Here is a 21984-nt window from a genome sequence, read left to right as displayed (position 1 = left end):
AACTTAGCGGCTTGAAGGTATAGTTGACTTTGAAGAATCCTTAATCCAACCAGTAGCTAGACTTGAACTCAAAGACAGAAAAAGTTCTTGCTAAGGATATTCAAGATGGTCATAGAAAATTGCCTGTGACAACTTAGGAAATCCTATTTAAGGGAAAGTACATATATTCCCATGTCTTTTTTATACTACCATTTCTTTTATCACATTAATTGGAGGTAATACTTCCAGGTGCATATGAAGCAACTCTCCCAGACATGTACCTGTTCCATATAGATATATATAAATTAGACCTCATGTTAGCTGTACTCTTTTGACTCTAGCAAATTTACCAAGCTTTTCTAGAACAAGCTAACTTTGGGTTGGAACACTGCAGTAGCCTTTTCTCAACTCACAAGTGACGAGGTAAAACTAATGAACTGGAACCACCATGATGGAGGTGTTCAAATTTTGATATAGTAAAGAGAGTAGATTATAAGGTGGAGAATGCTGCAGATCCTGGATCTCACTAAAAGATGCTTTGATTTTGGAGTACACCAAATAATGAACTTAAAAAAGCGAATCTCAGACGGCTAAATTTTCAAGGAAATGTGTTTATTATACTCATGGTATTTAGGATATGACGCAGGATAGCCCATAAAAAGCTCCTTGCCAGGTGCTGCAATGAAACTACCAGTGTAACTATGCATCTCAACATTTATATACCAAGTCACGATCACAAGTCACCTAGTGTGCTTACTGCAGAGAAGCACAAAATCAACATCTAGGGCTTCCTACATTATTTAATTGGATGCTAGCCGATTTACCACAGCCGCTTGTAGTCACATCTTACAAAAAAGAATGGATATAATGATTTTAATATCGATAGTAATCTTCAGATATTATGAAACCTATCTGTTTGCTGCTTCATCTCTATTGTCTTCCTCTGCTTGTGATGCTAGCTTCACAATGTCTTCCACAAGAATCTTTCCTTCTGTTATAAGAAACAGGTTACAAGGTTAGCATGTGAAGCTAATCCTCTGGAAAAGGAAAAAATATAAGATTAAGCAACAGAATGGTAGATTGCATTAAGATATGAACCTTTATCTCTAGAAAGATTGCTGATAAGTTCTTGGACACCATCCTTTCCAATGGTATCTTTGAGATACATAGCAGCAGCTGCTACCTCTTCTGGTGTCACTTTGCCATCACGATCACTAGAAGCAAGATAGAAGCAAGATGTTAGCAATAGGAAGGAACTAGATGTTCCAATAGCATCATTATCTCAACCTTTTTCTCGAAATATATTAGCTGGAAAAGAAAATATTAGAAAAGGACATGTTCCCTCTCAAACTACTTATCAGATGGGTATCCTATTGCTTTACATTTACAAGCCTAGGCATTTAGTTTTCAATGTGTTCATAGAAATTTTTTGTACATTGGCACCAAACTTCCAAAGTGTTTTATATGCAAAGATAGTAAAGAAACTTATAACATGCCGAACTATTCCACATATTTTATGGGAAATTGATTTTGAAATAGTGCACTAACCTCCAGGTCCTACATAATTTGGAAAAAAGATCTGCTAGTTTCTCATTCCATGACTAATCTTAGTACCAAGAATATAAAAAAAAGTAGCCCTGATCAAGAGATCTCCTTTTTACTAGTATTTCCATGACAAAAAGAAATATGTAAGTATGAAATTTTCTATGAGAAAGCTTCATTCTTCTAAATTCTTTTGCCTCCTAAAGGGGTGCATGCAATGTAAATGAAGATATACCTACCTAAGTATAAACTTGAAGAGCAGCATGAAAGTGATAGAACTTCAAAGAAGAATGAAAGTGATTTCCTAGTATGAACAAAGGAATACCATAACAAGTATGAAATTCCTTGGAAAACATGAGAAAACGGGCCCATAGTGTAGGATTTACACATTGACAACCTTCTGAATATCACTTAAGCTGTAGCTAAATAGATTCCGTTACTTCCGTAGAAAGAAAATTTATGGCATCATGCATTAAGCATTTCACTTTGAAGAAAATCAACACAGGCATTCAAGAAATTCTTACCTGTCAAGAAGTTGCCAACGGCTACCAATTTTAGCATCAACATCGTCAATTTCCTTTTCTAGTTCCTGTAGCATTGCGTCAACCTGGAGTGCAGCAGAGTCTTATGTTATTACTACATAAGTTATGTTTAAAGAGAAAACAAATCATGCATCAACTAATTCTGCATCATTTCCATGCAGATCGGATATACATAATATGAAGGATCAAAAGAATTGTTAGAAATAGACTACAGTCATAAGATCCATAGCATAAACTAGGTTTTTGTCAAGCAGTCCAATTTAACTAGAGAACATCATACTTGCAGTACTAGCTCTGCCTCTGACAAAAAATAGCTTTTACATAATCACCCCCATTTATCATGCTTTACTGGTCCGAGAGAGGCATTGTTACCATTGAAAAGAAGGGCAAAAACAATCAAATTACTGTTACCATCTGGATTTTAAAAGTACACTGGTCCGGGAGAGCATAGTTCTGATGCGTGCTTGTTACTCGTTAGACTCCCGAGACCTAATAAAACATGGTACACTTGCATAATGCCTTTCCGACACTGTTGTCTAGTTGACACTTGGGGTGTCAAATAAGCTTGTTGGGCATATGAGACGCTCAAGGTCAATTAGTTTCCACTTCCAAACTTTATTCGATCTTGCTAATCTATTAACCTAGCTTAGCTAGCTCAAACTTGGAGCTCATCCAATAAACAAGCCAATCTCGAGCTTTCTCGATTTGCTTGAGCTCCACTCGAAGTCAGATCATATTAGGATAAGAATAGTATAACTCTTTGTTTCATCTATTTATTTATTTGTTTATTTATTTATATAGCATATTAATGGCAAGCTACTATTAGCTAGTTAGCGGAAAGCACAACTTTACCTCTTCTTTGCAACTCTTTATTGAAATCCAAATTTTTGGAGCAGATAGAAAAATGTACTAGAAGTATATCTTACCCTGTGTGTGGAATAGAATGATAGACGATCTATATAACAAATTCTCAATTCACTTCAAGAACAAGTTCATTTCTACCAAGTAGGGTACAAGGACTGTCGTAGTTTACCATTCTCAGGATAAAAATGTCCATAATGTCATTATTAGTGTATCTAAAGATCTTATGTAATTACCTCAGAGATGCTTAGTCACTTTAGGTGTCTCAACTGGCAATCTAACACTCACACAGTTTTAAAGTTAAATAATGCTGGTCAAATGATTATTGGAGGACACCGTAACACAAGACTCTTCCAGTTAGCATGATATGGTTGCTATCTAGTACATCTCTAATAACTGACAAGTCCTTGAGTATGTTGCTCATCTAGTACTTGATCCCGAGTTTGCAGATATAGTAGTTCGCTATATCACATTTTTTTCCTGGCAGAATAATATACTTACTGTCTAAAACTGCACTATAACAGGACAAGCACAGGCATCATAAACAGAAAAGCTGAGCAACAAGGATTTGAATTCTCAATGCATGAAGGCTTCCTTACCCTATCTATTAGTGATGAAGAAACTTTGTCCCCTGCAGCTTGTTCAGCTGCATGATCGGACTTCTCCCTTGCTTCTTTGTATGCTTTCTTAGCATCTTCTTCACCTTCAGTGCCCTCTTTTTCCAGCATCGTATTGTACAATTCTATCTGCATTTAGCAACAGGTATACTCATGATTTTCACACACAAGCAGTATTCAAATCCATAATGGTTCCAAAAGAATTTCATACGATAAGTAAAATGTACCTAAACTACATGGACTAAATAATCTAGGTTAAGTTGTAGACAAGCACAGTTTTATTCATCACAGTGGCAGAAACTAAATGCATACCTCTTTGTTGACAAGGCTCAAAAATTCTTGACGTTCCTTACCTACAGACTGCAAAAGTGTGTTTGGACATCAATATGAATAGTTCAGAATGATTATTGTCAGTTTGTCAACTTAATAAGGAAAGTGAACAGGATCGGTAACTTAAGCTCTTACAGATGCTGAAGCTAGCACAGCCAGTGCTCTGCTGATATTACATAGCTGTTCCTTCTTTTCCAGTGTTTTCATTTGTGCCAGTTCCTCTGCCTCCCTAGCAGTAGGTCCAGTCATCTCCTTCAAAGCCACATCTTCCTCACTAATCTCAGGTTCCACAATTTTTGCTTTTTCCTCTTTCTCTTTCCTTTTCTCTTCCTCCTAAAGAATTTTGATACAAAGAGAAGACCAGTAAGCCATCCATATCAGAACGTCATTAATCAAGTAGGTAATAAAATTATCAAAAACAGCATAAAATACAATCAACAAGGCATTTAGTCTCTAACCTCCAAAAAAGGACTAACTTGAAAAAAAAAAATTCTTCACTGGTCAACAGAAAGAACATGTTAACTGAGTCAACATAACAACTAAGTGCAAACAAAATTCCATGACCAAGTTAAGCCCTATAAAGTTATAATTAAGGGATGCAATCTTCCAACAACAACATGCTGTGGCAACACAAACTACACAATGAGGTAACAATGCATGAAAGATATGCACAACATAGAGATTATATAAATACTGCAAGCAATTCCAACAGACCGTAATCCCAAATAAGCCCTAATATCACCTAGCAGCTATAGGACACACAAGCTTTAGGATCCACCTTTTTATGCTGTTACAACTTACAAGAATATAAAAAATTAGGGGAAAAGATAGTGGTTCAATCAGATAGCTTGCATTTAGATTCGCTGATTTCACAAAGAATGAGTACAACAAATAAAAATGTGTATTTTTCTCACAGAATTGGAAATAATTCAACTAATTGTATTTTCTAAGAAAAACAAAACGTTGGGGAGGTTCCATGTCCACTTGGAAATTCCTGGCTAGCAATACTAAGGAACATAAACTTACAATAAAGAAAAATAAAAGATCTGCAGAATATTATGAAAATAAGTTAGCTTCTTCCATGAAAAACATGTGTTGTACCTTGATGAGTTCTTCTTGCATCTCAAGGAATTCCAATTTTCTCCTCCTCTCAGAAACAGAATCTTCAGATGGCAATACTGTTCCAACTGTATCTACAACTTCATCTGGTAGAGATGATAATGTAGCTACAACAGCCTCCTCAGGTTTCAGCTTTCCAGACACAGTGAAAGCTCTAACATAAACAAATAAAAGTGAATACAAAGAACAACACTTAAGCTTATCAGAGCTAATAAAGCACATTTACCTTGAAAGTATGAGGAGAGAAGATGGCACTGCATGATTAAGAGACAAATCTAACCAGTCACGAAGCTGGACACAAAGATCAAATAGATGAATTTTTCTTAGCATAAGTCCTTTTCATTTGGCATGGATGCATATATCAAATGAATAAATGCAGAAAAAAGATACATCAAGAACTTGTGTCAAAATCTCATAAAGGAGTATATTAGACAAACATTTTAATTTAATGATGAAAACCAAAGAATCATGTAATCGGTAAACTCTAGAATTCAAGTGTATCTATGAAAATTAAAATTGAGGCGGCAAAAGAGTTTCTTAACATTATAAGAAACACGATCAAGGCAAAAGTCCTGGTGGTGATGAAAGACATGCATTTTTACTATATTCTTATAAGTTTCCCCATGTTACACATGATAAGGGGCTGTTTTGCAATCCTCAACTACTAGAGTCACTAGAATGGAACACTAGAATTTCACAAACCGGGATAAAAGTTTCAGGAGTGGTGTTTGGATGCCTATCATAGAGTATCACGTTACTCTAATATTCAACGAAATTCCCTATTTTTGGTGTAAAGTGAAACTCTGCTCAGACTGGTGTAATTTTTTTCCAGAAATAAATCCAGCATTGCTCGGGTTGTGTTGTCACTTTTATCTTTCCAAACTTACACTATTACTTCCCTCATCTCCACTCGCACCCACTCATGCACTAGCACGGTTTCCATCCGGGCTGGTCCAGGTGGTAGTCGGATGCGCATCAACGCATCAGTTGCGTATATTTGATGGCACAAATCACTCCTGAATGCAAATACAATGGGGGCGTTGGATGTGAGTGGGTGCGATTGGAGCCATTGGATGTGCATTACTAAATATGCATCCGATGGCCCACCCGGACCGTCACACATGAGGTCAGCCCAGACAGAATCCCAAGCCCTCATGCACCAACACAATGTTGAACAAATCCTTTTAGTTATCCAAACAGTGCCATCTCTAAGATTACTCTAAAAGTAATACAGTAATTATCTTAATGGCAATCCAACTTCTCTAGTAATTGAATACTTTGGATTCTCAATACAGAGTTGCCAAAGAGGCTAAGTGTTATGTCATTTCAAGTCTCAAATTTCTCAATCCACTAAGGACCAATGACTAGAAAACCAAGTTCAAGGTGACAAAAACCTGCTGGCGCATCTCTTCTGTTGATAGCAATCCAAGGTGGCCTCTTTCCCGACAAGCTTGTCTAAGTTCCTCTTCTGAAAGAGACTCCACACCTTCTGCTTGGATTAGCTTATCATCATTCTTAATCCTGCACAGAAAAGTATTATTACATCTATGAGAGATAACCAGATTATACATCGAACTTCAACAAAGAGAAGAATATCAAGACAGTAAGTAAACTAAATAAACATAAACAAATAGCAAAAGAAGAGCAATTAATCTCTAAAGATCAGGCACAAAGCCAAAATTCCACTATTAACTGAAAAAAGCACCATTATCAATGTAGGAGTTTAGGACAATTACATTAAAAAAAAAATGTAACAGATGACCATAACAAGATAATAAATATTGTCAAGTTCAAAAACCAAAACCTTAGGAAGTAACACAAGAAATATAAATAGAAATTCATGCACCATAATAATGCGAGCCGAGTCAGATCGAATCATATCATGGAAACATTGGACTCGATGGATCAACTCTAGTTATTTTATTTATTATGTTTATATAATTTAGTTAGAATCTTACTATGATAGAATTTATTTAATTAGCTAAGTTCAGTTCAATCAAATTCCGCACAATTTTGAAAAAATAATTAGTAGATATTCATCTAACGTCCGAATATTATGGAACTACTTGAATAAGACCGACGACGTCCTGATCTAAAACTTCCATATTCGGAGTTTCCTTAGATTTAGACTCTATATATGGTAGAATAAAAAACTAATTCGAGAAAGACAAAGAAGGCCGGTTTAGCTAAGTTTATCAATTTGTTTAGAATTCTTTTATTTATCCTCTATAAATAAGGTTTTATGGCCTGCATCTTAGGTATGCATTAATGAAGGATTAATTAATTTTTGCCTTATCTTCCCTTTCAACTTGGCCGCCAACCTCAATCTCCCTCTTGCTTTGTCAATTGCCGTTGCCTCTCATGTTAGTACGATCTCATCTAGCTTTTAATTTCCCTCATTTGTTGATCCCCCTAGTCTCGTAGGGCCGGTCTACTTTTCTCCCTTCTTTTCTTCTATAGTATTAATCTACCTAACCACCACTATCATCATCCATCCACGCCATCTTCATCAACATTTACAAGCTGAGCCACACCCACCACCAACACCACCCCAGCTTGCCATTCAGATTAGACCCAGATCTCATTCTAATTTAACAAGGGTCAAAGTCGTAGATCTGGAAGTTACGAAGCTATTCCAATTTTGTAATTTTCTAACATTCATAGAATATTTGTCGAATATTCTCCCTGAACCATGTAGAACTATCTGCAATTCAGACCGACCCCAAATCGATTCATATCACATAAAATCATTTACTCGCCTATTATTATTCATCTTTATCTAATGTTTCTTTTACTTACCTTATTCAACAAAATAATACAACTTCAATGTACATAAACCCCCATATCAGGTGATCTATTGATCATACCACATTCTTGCATCTTCCACTATATATTGCAACAATTAGTTGCATGTCAATATTAATCAACAAAATAAAATTTCCGATACAATCATATATCTATCTATAAATCAATCAAATTTTACATGTTCTGTGCCAATGCTTTGGAAAAGTCTGTTTTGAAATGCTTTATGGCTCTCAAACAGGTCCCATATCCCAATGCATAACAAAAGTGTCATTATACATTGCAAAAATTGCCCAAAAAGAAGAGCACCATTTCTTAATGATGAATTAATTTCTGAATCTATTGGAACGTCATGTTCATTAATGTAAGAAAAGGCATATTGGTGCATGCGGCTCTCTCCAACACAAAATCTCAACTGTTGAGAGGGAAGATATACACAGCCATGGTTTGAAGTTCCACTCGAGATGAAACAGTAACAGCCAAAACTTATTGAAAACTAAAGCGCAAACTCATTAGTTAAAGCCAAAACTATCAATGTTTCTAGTTTTGACATTTATTTTGGGCCACAACAGACTAAAACCATTCTATTCCGACATAAAATATTCAATTTTTCTAGGGGCCAAATTGGAACCACAAATTTCAAACCATGTAGGCAGTCTTACCATTATTTTTAAAGAGTTTGTTTCCAAGATTTAAACCCATGACCTCTTAGATATAAGAAGCACCTTACTGACACACTAAATAAAGCCCTCATGTTTAGTTATCTGAAGGATTAAAACAAAACTTTAGCCAGAGATATCTCTTCTAGTTTATAATCCCCTTTTTCACCATGTTCCATATGCAACTTTCATGTGAGTGCAATCAATAATTAAAAGGATACCATCATAGGGAGAAATAAATAATTTAAATGTCCCTACAAAATCATGGAAGATTTAAGTATCTCCTTATAAGTAATATGTTGAACATCATGATTCAAATGGAAAGCTCTAGTCAAACCTGTGCATATTATGAATGGATCCAGCATAAATATAGATGAGTTAAAACTTAAGACAGTGCTGTACGTAAAGATAATATCATAATAGGCAGTTTTTAAAAAGATTTAAAGCCAATTTACCAAATAAAGTACAAAATCTTCAATATCTACATATTTTACTGGATTCTTCTACATGAAGCGAATGAGACTTACTCTTGCAATTTTCTCCTAAGCATGTAGCGTAAGTAATTATCTGTACCAAATGGTGGGATCCCCATATATTTACACATATTGACCAACCTTGGCCTGCATAAGCAAACAGATTAGTGATCTAGTAAGATACAGATAATCAGAAAATAATCAGCATAAGATCAACCTGCTGATATTGTCCAGGGTCAGCTCATCATTAAACAACTTTGCAAAGTTCAAAATTTCATCATTAGAAACAACTCCACCAGTCCTGACCTAATTGCAAATCCAACATTTCAGATCGTAAGACAATAGTATGAAAAGAAGCAGCAACAATTCTCATGCTTACATCTTCAACAAAAAAGAGAGTTAACACAATAAATGTATACCTTGTTCAAAAATTCATCCAGATCTTCTGCCGTCTGTTTGATTTCTCCACTACGTGAGGTTTGAACTTCCTTGGACATTTCTTTCACAGTGTCTTGCAAAAATTTTGCATATTCTATTCTTGCTTTAAGTTTCCTTTTCAATGCTTCCTACAAGTTGAATAATTGGACATGGAAGAGAAGAATGAGACAACTTTTACACTTTTAGAGTCAGAGAAGAAAATAGTGCCACATAAACTTATGCTATCACCATTGTCTATTTTTTTCCTAACAAAACAGGATCGTTGACCACAGCATGAAGGTGAGAAGGCTACAGATAATTAAGAAATATTCAAGATCAGCTATAAACCTAACTTCAACCAAGAAATCAGCATCAAGATACTGGAGAAAGTAAAACTAGCATGAAATGAACTTGCAATGAAAGTTACAGGCCAACTGGCAATAAGAATTAGTTCATAATACTGGAAATAGGAGAAGCAAAAAAAAAAAAAACACCCGACAGTTGTAGAACATACAGATTCCTGGCATGCACATGCAAATACAAGCAAGCACAACTGCATATATCCTACTTCATTGCAACTCTGACTTATAAGATGTAAATCGGTAAGTTTTAACTATATCAGCGTCAGGAGAAAACAATCCACAGTATAGCTATAGACCACAAACAGAAACACAAATGTCCTTGTTAGAGTTTGTTTAACAAGTGAACACTTAAACTAAAAATAGCTTGTATTGTTGAATACCTGTTCTTTCATCTTGTCTTGGAAGGTAGAAGGCAACATGTTTGGGAACAATTTGAGGAACACTGGCAGCAAGAATTCCATGAATGGCACTATTATGAACACTGCAAAAGGAACCAGCCTGAATATATCAGCTGTAGTACGAGTCAGCTGCTGCCGCTCCCTCCTTGTAAGGCTCTTACCACCGGCAAGTTTCAGCAACAATCTGGAAGAAATTTTTACATCTGCCCAAAGTAGCTTAGAACCCAGCCAATAGTGCTGCAGAGTGGAGACAAATTCGTCCTTCCAGTGGCGAAACTTTGCAGCCCAATCCGCCCTTAACAAAGCACAAAGAATAATGCGGAAAAAAAAATTTAAACAAGAAACGGACAAAGCACCAAAAGAGGAACAGAAGAAGGAACAAAATTTTCCAAATGCATTGACCTAATACCTGCTCATAGAAGCAATAGCTCTCAAAGCAGGACCAATCCCCAAAAGCGTAGCCCAGAACTTCTGCACAATCGACTGTGGGGTCTTTTGTGATTCTTGCACCTGTTTGGCCTTCGCTTTAGCTTTTGCAGTGCTCAATCCTTCAACAGCCTGATCACATTCTTCAGGCGAAGCCTCCTTTATCTGTTTCTTGTTCTGGTCTTCAGAAGGCTCCTCCCCACTACCCATCTCAGGTTGGCCAGCAGTAGCAGTCGTTGCAGTGCGAACGGACTGCAATAAATATCTAACTCCCAAGGGCAGACCAAAATCTTGTCTCCCATATCCATTACCCACAGAAGAAATACCGTGATATGGGCGCCTAAGGAACCCTCGCGCAGAAAGCCCCAATAAGTCTCCTTTCTCGATTATCACCACGCATTTCTCCTTCCCATGATCAGAATCACCCGAGCTCGGATTGGGAAGCGGACGGGCAATCGTTCTATCCGCATCATAATCAAACCTTCCCTGCCCGAAGCCCGAAACGCTATAACACGAACGAGTCGTCAAATTTATATGCTCCAGGAGGTTCTTCCTCCTTCTGAGGATGGCTCGCGAAGCCATTCTTGATGTCTTCTCCCTTTCCAAAAGGGAAGACTATGGTCATATCTTTCCGGGTTCCACCCTGAATCAAATCACTTCCCCTTAGGCCAACGATTTACAAAACAAAAACCTTTAGCCTAGATCATATGTTAGCTATCTAAAACCACTCCAAAAGAATCATTTCAACTATTGCGTCGAGCATACGAGCTAAGAATAAGCAGAAAAAGAACTCACCGGAAGAGCGTTCGATTCGGCGATCAAGAACGAGATTCGAATCCGTTTCAATCGCGATGGATTGGAGAAAGAGGGAAACAAAACTAGGGTTTTAGGAGGGGAGAGAGAGAGAGAGAGGTAGGAATGGCGAAGTTGTATTTATACGCAAGTGAGAGGAGAAGTTGGAATGTTGGAAGAGACGGGGAAGGAGGCGGACCGAGGACTCTGAGAAATTTTGTTACCGAATTCGATCTGGACCGTCGGATCGGTCTGAATTTTCTTTTCATTTTTATTTTTATTTTTTGTCGGAATTTTCTCTTTGGTAAGAAGAGAAGTAGTTTGTAGAGAGGAGCTCATGGATGACGAATTATTAGAAACTTTACATAAAAAATTAAAATTAAAAAAAAATACCTTCAAAGATCCATCATCAATATGAAACATCTCTCAGGTGGACCTAACATGTCACCGTTATAACTTAGTATTTAAGTACTACTAATTTATGATATAAGATTATGGTCTCATTTTAAGTATATTTTTTATTGGAGAGATATCCGCATAATTTGAATATGCTGTGGCTAGTTAATCGGAACGGTTGGCGGAATTATTTGCTGGCAGAGCTTCAGATATAGAGGAAATATTACTCGCTCATATAACAAAATAGTTATATCTAAATAATTCAAATAGTAAAAAAAAATATTATTATTATTATTATTGCAAGCCAAGAAACTATATTATTATTGCGAGCCAAGAAACTATATCATTACCCATAGCCCTCATACATTGCACATGAACAAATGAGAAAAAAAATCCGAGCTTGGAAGGTCTCTAACCTTCGTCTCCCCAAACCGATAACCGACCATCCCCAAATCCTCCCCACCAAAACTCAAAACCTACCTTAACTTGTCACCACTCATCACTGAAATCTAAAACCCATCTCTTAATAGGCACGGCTCGTGAAATCCATCTTCATCACCAACCATCTCCATCTTTACTGCCAAACTCATCTTTACTACTCAAGCTCGGCTTATTTACACCAAGCATCCTCAGCGAACTCTTACCGAGAGTCTTCATTGAAGCCGCTCTTGTCCTCACCAACTTGGAGATGAGCTGAGCCGAGCATAGCTTTTCTAGCTCGAGTTGAGCTGAACATTTCCACCTCTCGAGCTAAGCCGAGCTAGCTAGCTCGCTCAAGCTTCTCATTTACACCCCGGATCAAATTTTTATATATTATCAAAGAGTTTTTGGCGATATCCCTTTGGGCAGATAGAAATTTTGAATGGAGGTGCAATATATCTAATAATATATAAATTCTTATAAAAATATTATTTTTCATAATTAAAAATATTTTAGGTATATAAAAATAAAACATATCTAAAGTTTCTTACATAGTATAGTTTTTAATAAAAAAATGTAATTATTTGGAAATGAAAATCATATGGAAACTTTTTTTTTGTTAATTACACTGACATCCCCTGAACTATATCCGATTTTTATGGAGACCCTCTAAACTTTTTAAGTTACAATTTGCACCCTAAATTTTAGAGAAATTTTAATGTCACCCTTCCATTAGTGTACCGTGAGAAAAATTGGACGAGTTAGCTTATGTGGCCGTTAATTAATCCCAAAATGACTTAGATGCCCTCGTTGTGCATTTCAATCAAATTAATAGAGATATAATTAGGATAATAAGAGATTTAAATACAGCTTTATGTTGACTCTTTAATTAAATTAGGATAACAAGAGATATAATTAGAATTAGTTAGGATTAATTTATCTTCAATCCTAGCTCAACCTCCCTTTCACCATCATCGAAGTACCTAGAAGCCGATGGTGTCGAGATCGCTGGTGCCGACATCTTCTCCCCGCTACCGACGAGCACAAATCGACCCAAGAGAGCCAATCTCCACCTTCCCCTTCCCCCGCCTTAACGTCGGTAGCACTTCTACATGCGGTGAGGACGAGGGCCAAGGATGAGGGCAGGGATGCGGGCGGTGAAGGTGAGGGCGAAGGGTCAAGGTGGTGAGAGTGAGAGCAATGATGGTGCAGGAGAGGGCGATGATGGTGCAAGCAATGAGGGTGGGGCCTGAGAGTAAGGGGATGAGGAATGGTTGTGGGTTTGGTGGAGAAATGGATGGTAATTTAATTTATTTATTTTTTGAATTTTTGGTTATGGCTAAATTGATGATCTTGTTAACTTATTAGTGGTATAGTTGGTCATTATGTGTTTTCCGTCACCGCCATTACTAATTTCACTTTGCCCCAAAGTTTAGGATGGAATATTATAACCTAAAATAGTTTAGGGGTCTTCGTGGAAATTGGGTAAGTTTAACAACTGTCAACTTAGTTAACTGTAAAAAAAAAAAATTGATCGATGGTTCACCTGCATAGATTTGTCCTAAGGCTCCCTTTGGTCCGACATTAAGTTATTCTATCTGTAATCAAATAAATTACTTATTTAACTCCGTGGTTAGAGTGCAAATTAGGAAATCACAAAAAAAATTTAGACGATATAAAGAAATAGAAGATTATTTCATTGATTTGTATTTATCTATTAATTTAATATATTAGAAATATTTATTATATTATAATATGAAAAGTAGAAAAAAAATATTATATCTAGATTTGGATAATATGTTCGTTTTAAAAAAAAGAAAAGAAAGGGCATGTATTCTTTAAACCTATTGTGATTTATATAATATCCGTCATCTACTAATACACATGTGAAATTCCAATCATAGATATTAGTAGTCATGATTTTTTTAAGGGTTAATTATGCTGACATTTTAAAGAAATTTTAATGTCACCCTTCCTACCGTGAGAAAAATTAGACGAGTTAATTTACGTGGCTGTTAATTAATCTCAAAATAACTTAGATATAATCATTGTGCATTTCAATCAAATTAATAGAGATATAATTAGGACAATAAAAGATTTAAATACAGCTTTATGTTGACTCTTTAATTAAATTAAGATAATAAGAGATATAATTAGGATTAATTTATCTTCAATCCTAGCTCAACCTCTGGAAGCTGGCGATGTTGAGATTGCTGCTGTAGACATCTCCTACCTGTTGTCGACATCTCCTACCCACCACCAACGAGCATGAATCGACCCAGGAGAGCCAATCTACACACGGTGAGGACGAGGGCCGAGGATGAGGGCAGGGGTGCAAGAGGTGAAGGTGAGGGTGGTGAGGGCGATGGAGAGGATGAGGGCGGTGAGGGGCGAGAGTGAGGGCCAAGGGTGATGGCAATGAGAGCGACGACAATGAGGGCGAGCTGCTTGGCCACTGCGCCGCCGAGAGGAAGGCGCGCATGTGTGCCGGCTACCCTCGGCCACTACCCTCGATCACTGCATCGCCGAGAGGAAGGCACGCATGTGCATCGACGAGGAGGGCGGGTGGTAGTTGGTTTGGTGGAGAAGATGGATGGTTGGTAATTTAATTATTTTATTTTATTTTATTTTCAGGTTATGGCTAAATTGATGATCTTGTTAAATTATTATGGGTATAGTTGGTCATTACTCGTCATTGTCGTGACCCGCTTCACTTTTCGTCAATCCATGAAAATAGGTATAATTCAAAAGGTGTCAATGTAATTAACTCTTATTTTAAAAAATAAAAATATAGGATGCAATATAGAAATATATACAAATTTCTAGGTGCCTATCCTTTGAATTTATCTTTTATAATCCAAACAAATATCCGTTAATAATTAATTATAGAAAATTCAGTTAAAATATTTGGATATCCTTCTTAAGATTGAGGATCTAATGTATCTATCTATATATATATACATTCACAACTTAACCTCTTTTATTCTAACGTGAATAAATTATGAATCTCTTTCTACATTCATGTTTCTTAACCATTATCTTCTTCGTTCCCGTCTTGGTGCAATCGATGACGGTTGCAGCGAAGATCTACCTACCCCTTTCTCCTCCATAATGCAAACTTTGAAGGTTACTGCACAAGTACATCGAGTTTTGGATCGAGGGGACGATAATCGCATCATCTACGATGATTCCAACTATTGGATTTTCTTCTAGAAAGTCAATAACTTGTCAAATCCTTCATCTCCCAAACCGATAATCAAACATCCTCAAATCCTTCTCACCAAAACTAAAACATCCTCAAATCCTTCTCACCAAAACTAAACCTACCGGAATCATGGAATATGTCTTCACCACTGAACTGATCTTTATCACTCAAGCTCGGCTCATTTACACTAAGCATCCTTAGCTCGAGTTGAGCTGAACATTTCCACCTCTCGAGCTAAGTCGAGCTATCTAGCTAGCCCAAGCTTAACTCCTTTACACCCTTAATGCATCAAATTTTTATGTATTCTAGATGTCTTATCAAAGAGTTTTGGCGACATGCCTTTTTGCAGATAGAAATTTTGAATGAAGATGCAATATCTCTAATAATATATAAATTCATATAAAAATATTATTTTTCATAATTGAAAATATTTTAGGTATATCAAAATAAAACATATCTAAAGTTTCTTACATAGTATAGTTTTTAATAATAAAATGTAATTATTTGGAAATGAAAACTTTATATATGGAACATTTTTTTTTGGGTTAATTAGGTTTACACCTGAACTATACCCGATAAACCCGATTTTTATGAAGTACCCCTAAACTTTTTTAGATTATAATAGAGAAATTTTAATCGATTTTTATGAAGTCCCCCTAAACTTTTTTAGATTATAATAGAGAAATTTTAATGTGAGTTAGCTTATGTGGCTGTTAATTAATCCCAAAATCATTTCAATCAAATTAATAGATATATAATTAGGACGAGATTTAAAATACAATTTTATGTAGACTGTCTAATTAAATTATATAATTAGGATTAATTTATCTTCAATCTTATCTCAACCTCCTCTTCACCATCACCAACTTCCCCCGGAAGCCGACAATGCCGACATAACTATTGCTGACATCTCCTCCCCGCCACCGACGAGCACCAGTCAACCCAAGAGAGCCAATCTCCACCTTCCCCTTCTCCCCCTTCCCCCGCCTTAACATTGATAGCACTTTTACATGCGGTGAGGACGAGGGTCGAGGATGAAGGTAGGGGTGCGGGCGGTGAAAGTGAGGGCGGAGGGTCAAGGCGATGAAGGTGAGGGCGGTGATGGTGTAGGTGGTCAGGGCAGGAGGTGAGGGAGAGGGCGGTGAGGGTGGGCTGAGGGTGAGGAAACGCGACGACGATGAGGGATGAGGAATGGCAATTTAATTTAATTTAATTTAATTTAATTTATTTTTTGGTTATGGCTAAATTGATTACCTTATTAACTTATTAGTGGTATAGTTGGTCATTACGTATTTTTCGTCATTACGCATTTTTCGTCACCGCCGTTATTTGTGAATAGGTAAATTAAAAATAGTTTAGACAATATGAAGAAATAAAAGATTATTTCATTGATTTGTGTTTATCTATTAATTGAATATCTTAGAAATATTTATTATATTAAAATATGAAAAGTAGGGAAAAATATTATATATTTGGATAATATATTCACTTTTAAAAAAAGAAAAAGATCCTGTTATTTAAACCTCCCGTAATTTATATAATATCTATCAACTACTCATACACATGGGAAATTACAATCATAAATATATTAATAGTGTTTTAGTTTACAATTTTTCGAGTTAGCTTTCGTGGCTAATAATCAATCTCAAAATGTAAAATTAACTCTTTAATTAAATTAGGGTAGCTCAACCTCCCCTTCACCATCACCTCTCTGCTAACATCTCTTCCCCACCACCAACGATATTGGAAATCAACCAAGAGAGCCAATCTCCATCTTCCCCTTCTCCCCTATCCCTCGCCTCATATTTCTTACTTGTCACGGACAAAGTCTTTGAGATAGACAACGACCGCGCGGCACCCAACTTTCAAGTAGCAAAGTTAAGTCAGCCGTTCGCTTCCCAAGCGATGCACCTGTTTTTGGATTGCGACAAAGCAAAGACAAGCAAAATACAAGGTTTGGCAAACAAGTTTGCGATTCTCTATTAATTGGAAAAGAAGTTATAAGACATGCCAACGACGAGAAATTTAAAGGGGCAGGATAGCCATCGAGGGCAAAATGAACACCATTGAACCAGTGGCACTTCGATTGCGAAGCTGGCTCACTTAATGCTTCTGGTGAAGACGAGGGGCGAGGATGAGGGCAGGGGTGCAAACAGTGAGGGTGAGGGTGAGGCGAGGGTGGAGGGTGATAGTGAGGGTGGAGGGTGATAGTGAGAGGGTAAGGGTGAGGGCAGTGAGGGCGACAACGGTGAGGTTGAGCTGCTCACCCTTGGTCACTGCGCCACCGAGAGGAAGCCGCGCATGTGGGTTGGCTACCCTCGGCCACTACGTCATCGAGAGGAAGGCACGTGTCGACGACCCTCGATAAACATGTGCATCGACCAAGAGGGCGGGTGGTTTTGGTTTTGGGAGGAGAAATGATAGTTGGTTTGGTGGAGAAATGGGTAGTTTGTAATTTAATTATTTTATTTTATTGTTAAGTTATGACTAAAAAAATTTAGTGGTAATATGAAAAATGAGATATAGTTAAGGGGTGTCAGGATAATTAACCCTAATTTTAAAAAAGAAAAGTATAAGATGCAAAAATTTCTAGTTCCGCATCCTTTGTTCTCATCTCCAACTTAGAGGATATGTTTGGCAAACGGATAATGATTTTGATAATCTTGATCTAAGATTTGAGATAAAGATTTGTTAAGATTTGAATTTATCTTTTATAATCCAAACAAATATCTGTTAATAATTAATTATAAAAAATTCAGTTAAAATATTTGGATATATTTTTAAGATTGAGGGATCTTTATGTATCTATCTATATATATACATTCACAACTTAACCTCTTTTATTCTAACGTGAATAAATTATGAAGCTCTTTCTACCTTCATGTTTCTTAATCATCATCTTCTTTGTTCCCGTCTTGTCTCAAAATACTTACAACGTCGTCGATTTCGGCGCAATCGATGACGGTCGATCCGACGCAAGCGAGGCTTTTAGTCGTGCATGGGATCACGCTTGTGACGATAGATTTGCAGCGAAGATCTACGTGCCCCCAGGAAGGTTTCTCCTCCATAATGCAAACTTCGAAGGTTACTGCACAAGTCCATCAATCGAGTTTTGGATCGAGGGGACGATAATCGCATCATCTACTTACGATGATTCCAACTATTGGATTTTTTTCTACAAAGTTAATAACTTGTCTATCTCTGGAGGCACTATTGATGCCCGAGGTCACACCTTATGGGACTGTAAGTCCAAGAACAATGACTGCCCATTTGGGCCCGTGGTGAGTTTTTGATCTATCTCATTGTAAAACTCATGCCCTAATTAGTCTTGTCTTATAACAGTAATGAAGTAATTTCTTTTTCCTCTGTTTGTAGTCGCTTGTCATCAGTAATGGCTACAACATCAGCATTAACAACTTAGCTTCAAAGAATAGCAAGTTTTTCCACATCATGATCAATAATAGCGAGAAAGTTTCGATAAGAAATGCGACGATTACTGCACCCGAAGATAGCCCTAATACTGATGGAATACATACAATGGATTCAAACGATCTTTTGATCACAAATAGTAGCATAATGACAGGTGATGATTGTATCTCGATCTCTCGTGGTACTACCAATCTCTCAATTCAAAACATCAATTGTGGCCCTGGACATGGCATAAGGTATTGTATTTTCTTTCAGTTCCTCTCATATTTCTTCTTTATGCTGACTATTTTTCTTCTTCTTTTGACATGTGTATCAAGTATTGGAAGTCTAGCTGATGTAGTGAATGAGAATCCAGTGGAGAATATATCAGTAAGCAACATTATATTTACAGGAACTAGCAACGGTCTTAGGATCAAAACATTTGCAAGACCAAGCAATTCCTATGTCAGCAATATTAAATTTCATCAAATTACTATGAAAGATGTCAATAATCCAATTATCATAGATCAGAATTATTGTCCAGGACATGAAGATTGTCCTCACGAGGTAACTTATATAGTGGCTCATTTAATATTAGATCATTACAAAGTTTGCTATTTGTGTTCTTGATCTTATTGATCTTATCATCCTTTTGTTACAGAATTCTGGAGTCAAGATTACTAATGTGCAGTACGTGGACATCAAAGGAACATCCACAAATATGGAAGCTGTGCATTTCGACTGCAGTCTGAGCAATCCCTGCGAACAAATATTATTAAAAAATGTAAATCTCTCGAGTCGTAGCCAACCAACTCATTCATTTTGTAGTAATGCCGAGGTTAACACGTCTGGCTCGGTGATTCCACCCACTTGTCTATAATCGTGAATTATGTTCTTCTTTTCTTTTTTAATTTTTCTAGGTTAAATGTTAAGTTTATTGGTTTTTAGGATGTACGTAGTTTTTCCTTTAATTCTAGTGATTCTGGGATTGATTGTGTTCACTTATATTCATGATATCTATGAATAAAACTATTATTAAGTGGAAAAAGAGCTAATCATTTGTGAAGTAGCTGATATCCGAGCAAAGCCTTTTTAGTGTTGTTTCGGTAGCATGCTATCTCTTATTCTTGATGTAAAGATAAATTCCTGCTATATTGACATTCAGTTTGGCTGTCATGAGTATATGTGGCTGAATTCAATAGACTCCTCAAGATTGTAGAGAAAAATTAAAATACTAGAGTTGACATAAAGAGGTTCTTTAAAGATGTGATTGATTTACTAGTTATTCTTTTTTATAGCCACTCTAATCTACTATTGATAAATGGAAAAGAATCTAAAAGATCAGCAACATCTGACAGCGTAAAGCTCTTCCTTTTGAGAGATATACTTTGAGCAAACTTAGCCCCTACTTGCAGTAAAGAAGTTATCCATTATTACTTCAGAATATTTTTCAGATCTCTCTAGGATATGGATATCTATGTATAAATGGCTCCCCCACAAAGTTAGCTTAAGAGTGGAAAGTTGGGAGACACCAATCAACTTGTGGAACATAATCTCAGTGGATTAATTCTGAAAACCAGTCAAAGTCCCAAGTTGGAGAGAATCAAAGAGCTGTTCTCTTTAATAGTGGATTGCATTTGACTTTGCCATGGAGGAATCCAAGTACTCTTATTACGGAATAATAGAATCTTGTGCTAGTGAGTCGTAACATATCTGACCAGAAGATCAGCTCTTGGCATTAAGGATTTGTTTCTCCATTGATGTGAAACACAAGCACTAAACCAAGAATATATTCTAATTGACTAACAAACAGTTGCGCAAGCGAGATCTTATCGATACGCCTGTTGAGATTATAAATACATGCGAAGGCGAGCAAGGGAGGGGAAATCAAGCAACAGCATCATCATCTTCAGAAGGAGAGCAGAAGAGAGGTCTTTGCATGGAGAAAGAGTCTGTCTTGAATAGCCAAGAATGACTTGCCTTTGACCATCTTCTAAGTTTTTTATTTTCAGCAACTCCAGCAGTGGAATTTGCCTGAAAATCTTGATTTGGTTGTAAGGGCGAGTATTCTTGGCTATGCATGGTGTCTCTTATCTTCCATGCTAGATCTCCATCTTCTCTGTTCACATAGTAGTGCAGCAACATACATCTACACCTCTTTTAGAGGAACTTTGGTGGTCTTTTAGTATCAGCAGCTATTTCTCATAGTCAATTATAGGAGAAACTGCAATTTATCAAACTTACAGTTTGACCCAATTTTAATTCACCTCCTTATACATCTCTCAACTGTTTGTTAGGTATTAACTGAAACATAAAAAGACTAAATTACTCCCATATAAATACAGTCTGATTTGTAGATGGTAGGGGGTAGTCTGGTGATAAATATTAGCACTAATAGAATACTGTTAGAGTTAAGTGCTTAACTTTGTAGTATATACTAAGGTAAGTTAAAATGGAGGTAAATCACATGAGATAAATTATAGAGTTTTTCTTTTTGGTACGTATATAAACCCTTCAAAAATTTCATATTTACTTCTACGCTCTTCTAAATTTAATATTTACATATATACTTTTCAAAATACACAATTTTTACACATATACTTTTTATTTTTGTAGGGATACACCTTAGAGTTTCCGAACTATCATTATACTTGTTTTCATATATTTTTCTTAGTTAAGAGTATTTTATTTTTTCTATTATATTATTGAGGCTTAACTTGAAAAGTAACCGGATAGGTTCCTATATAAATAATATTAAACAAGAAATATTTGAAGAATATACATACAAAAAAAGAAAACCTAAATTGTAATTCTGTCATTGAATAGATTTATTTCAACTTAGTTTGCTCTATAAGATTACATTTCTTAAGCTCTAGATTGTCCTTTTGATTGGATTCTCTTCTAGTCCAAAGTTGATTTCTATTTAAATAGCAAGAAGGTGGTGTTTATAAATTATAATAGCTGAGATGCCTAAGCTTTTTGGAGCTAATCAAGTAAAAAATCTCAAAGCGGTGCCCTAGATTCGCCGACTTCAGTGGAAGCCGGTAAGTTTTGAGCCCCCTGAGTTGCGACTTTCTTTTAATTTGAAGTTGGTATGAATAATTTGGTCCTAAGGATAGTATGAATAATGTGGTCACTTGTACAATAAATTTGGATGGAAAATCTATTTTTTGACGTATAAAATATAAATATAAGTTAAAATTGGATCAAACCACAAGAGTTAAATATATAATTCT

The 21984-nt window shown here is 36.3% G+C and overlaps 2 protein-coding genes across 2 annotated transcripts; one reads left to right on the top strand and one right to left on the bottom strand.

Moving 5' to 3' along the window:
• Window positions 1-651: 651 nt before the first annotated feature.
• Window positions 652-11487, bottom strand: LOC140772120 (uncharacterized). The gene is made up of 15 exons (XM_073114027.1): window positions 11323-11487; window positions 10511-11170; window positions 10084-10396; window positions 9344-9490; window positions 9142-9230; window positions 8979-9071; window positions 6385-6511; window positions 5217-5281; window positions 4973-5144; window positions 4007-4204; window positions 3854-3901; window positions 3524-3670; window positions 2046-2128; window positions 1078-1193; window positions 652-970 (listed from the first exon to the last, which is right to left on the bottom strand). Exons 2-15 carry the CDS (start codon window positions 11107-11109, stop codon window positions 888-890), a joined length of 2280 nt encoding a protein of 759 aa, XP_072970128.1. The 5' UTR covers window positions 11110-11170; window positions 11323-11487; the 3' UTR covers window positions 652-887.
• Window positions 11488-18201: 6714 nt separating this feature from the next.
• Window positions 18202-19741, top strand: LOC140771983 (polygalacturonase-like). The gene is made up of 4 exons (XM_073113840.1): window positions 18202-18621; window positions 18716-19005; window positions 19087-19315; window positions 19410-19741. Exons 1-4 carry the CDS (start codon window positions 18202-18204, stop codon window positions 19626-19628), a joined length of 1158 nt encoding a protein of 385 aa, XP_072969941.1. The 3' UTR covers window positions 19629-19741.
• Window positions 19742-21984: the final 2243 nt, after the last annotated feature.

The sequence above is a fragment of the Typha angustifolia genome, chromosome 12 (assembly GCF_048772165.1).
Source record: "Typha angustifolia cultivar Huaian chromosome 12, ASM4877216v1, whole genome shotgun sequence".
Classification (NCBI taxonomy): domain Eukaryota; kingdom Viridiplantae; phylum Streptophyta; class Magnoliopsida; order Poales; family Typhaceae; genus Typha; species Typha angustifolia.
The sequence above is the reverse complement of the archived record's forward strand: the minus strand, read 5'-3'. Positions and strand labels throughout refer to the sequence as shown.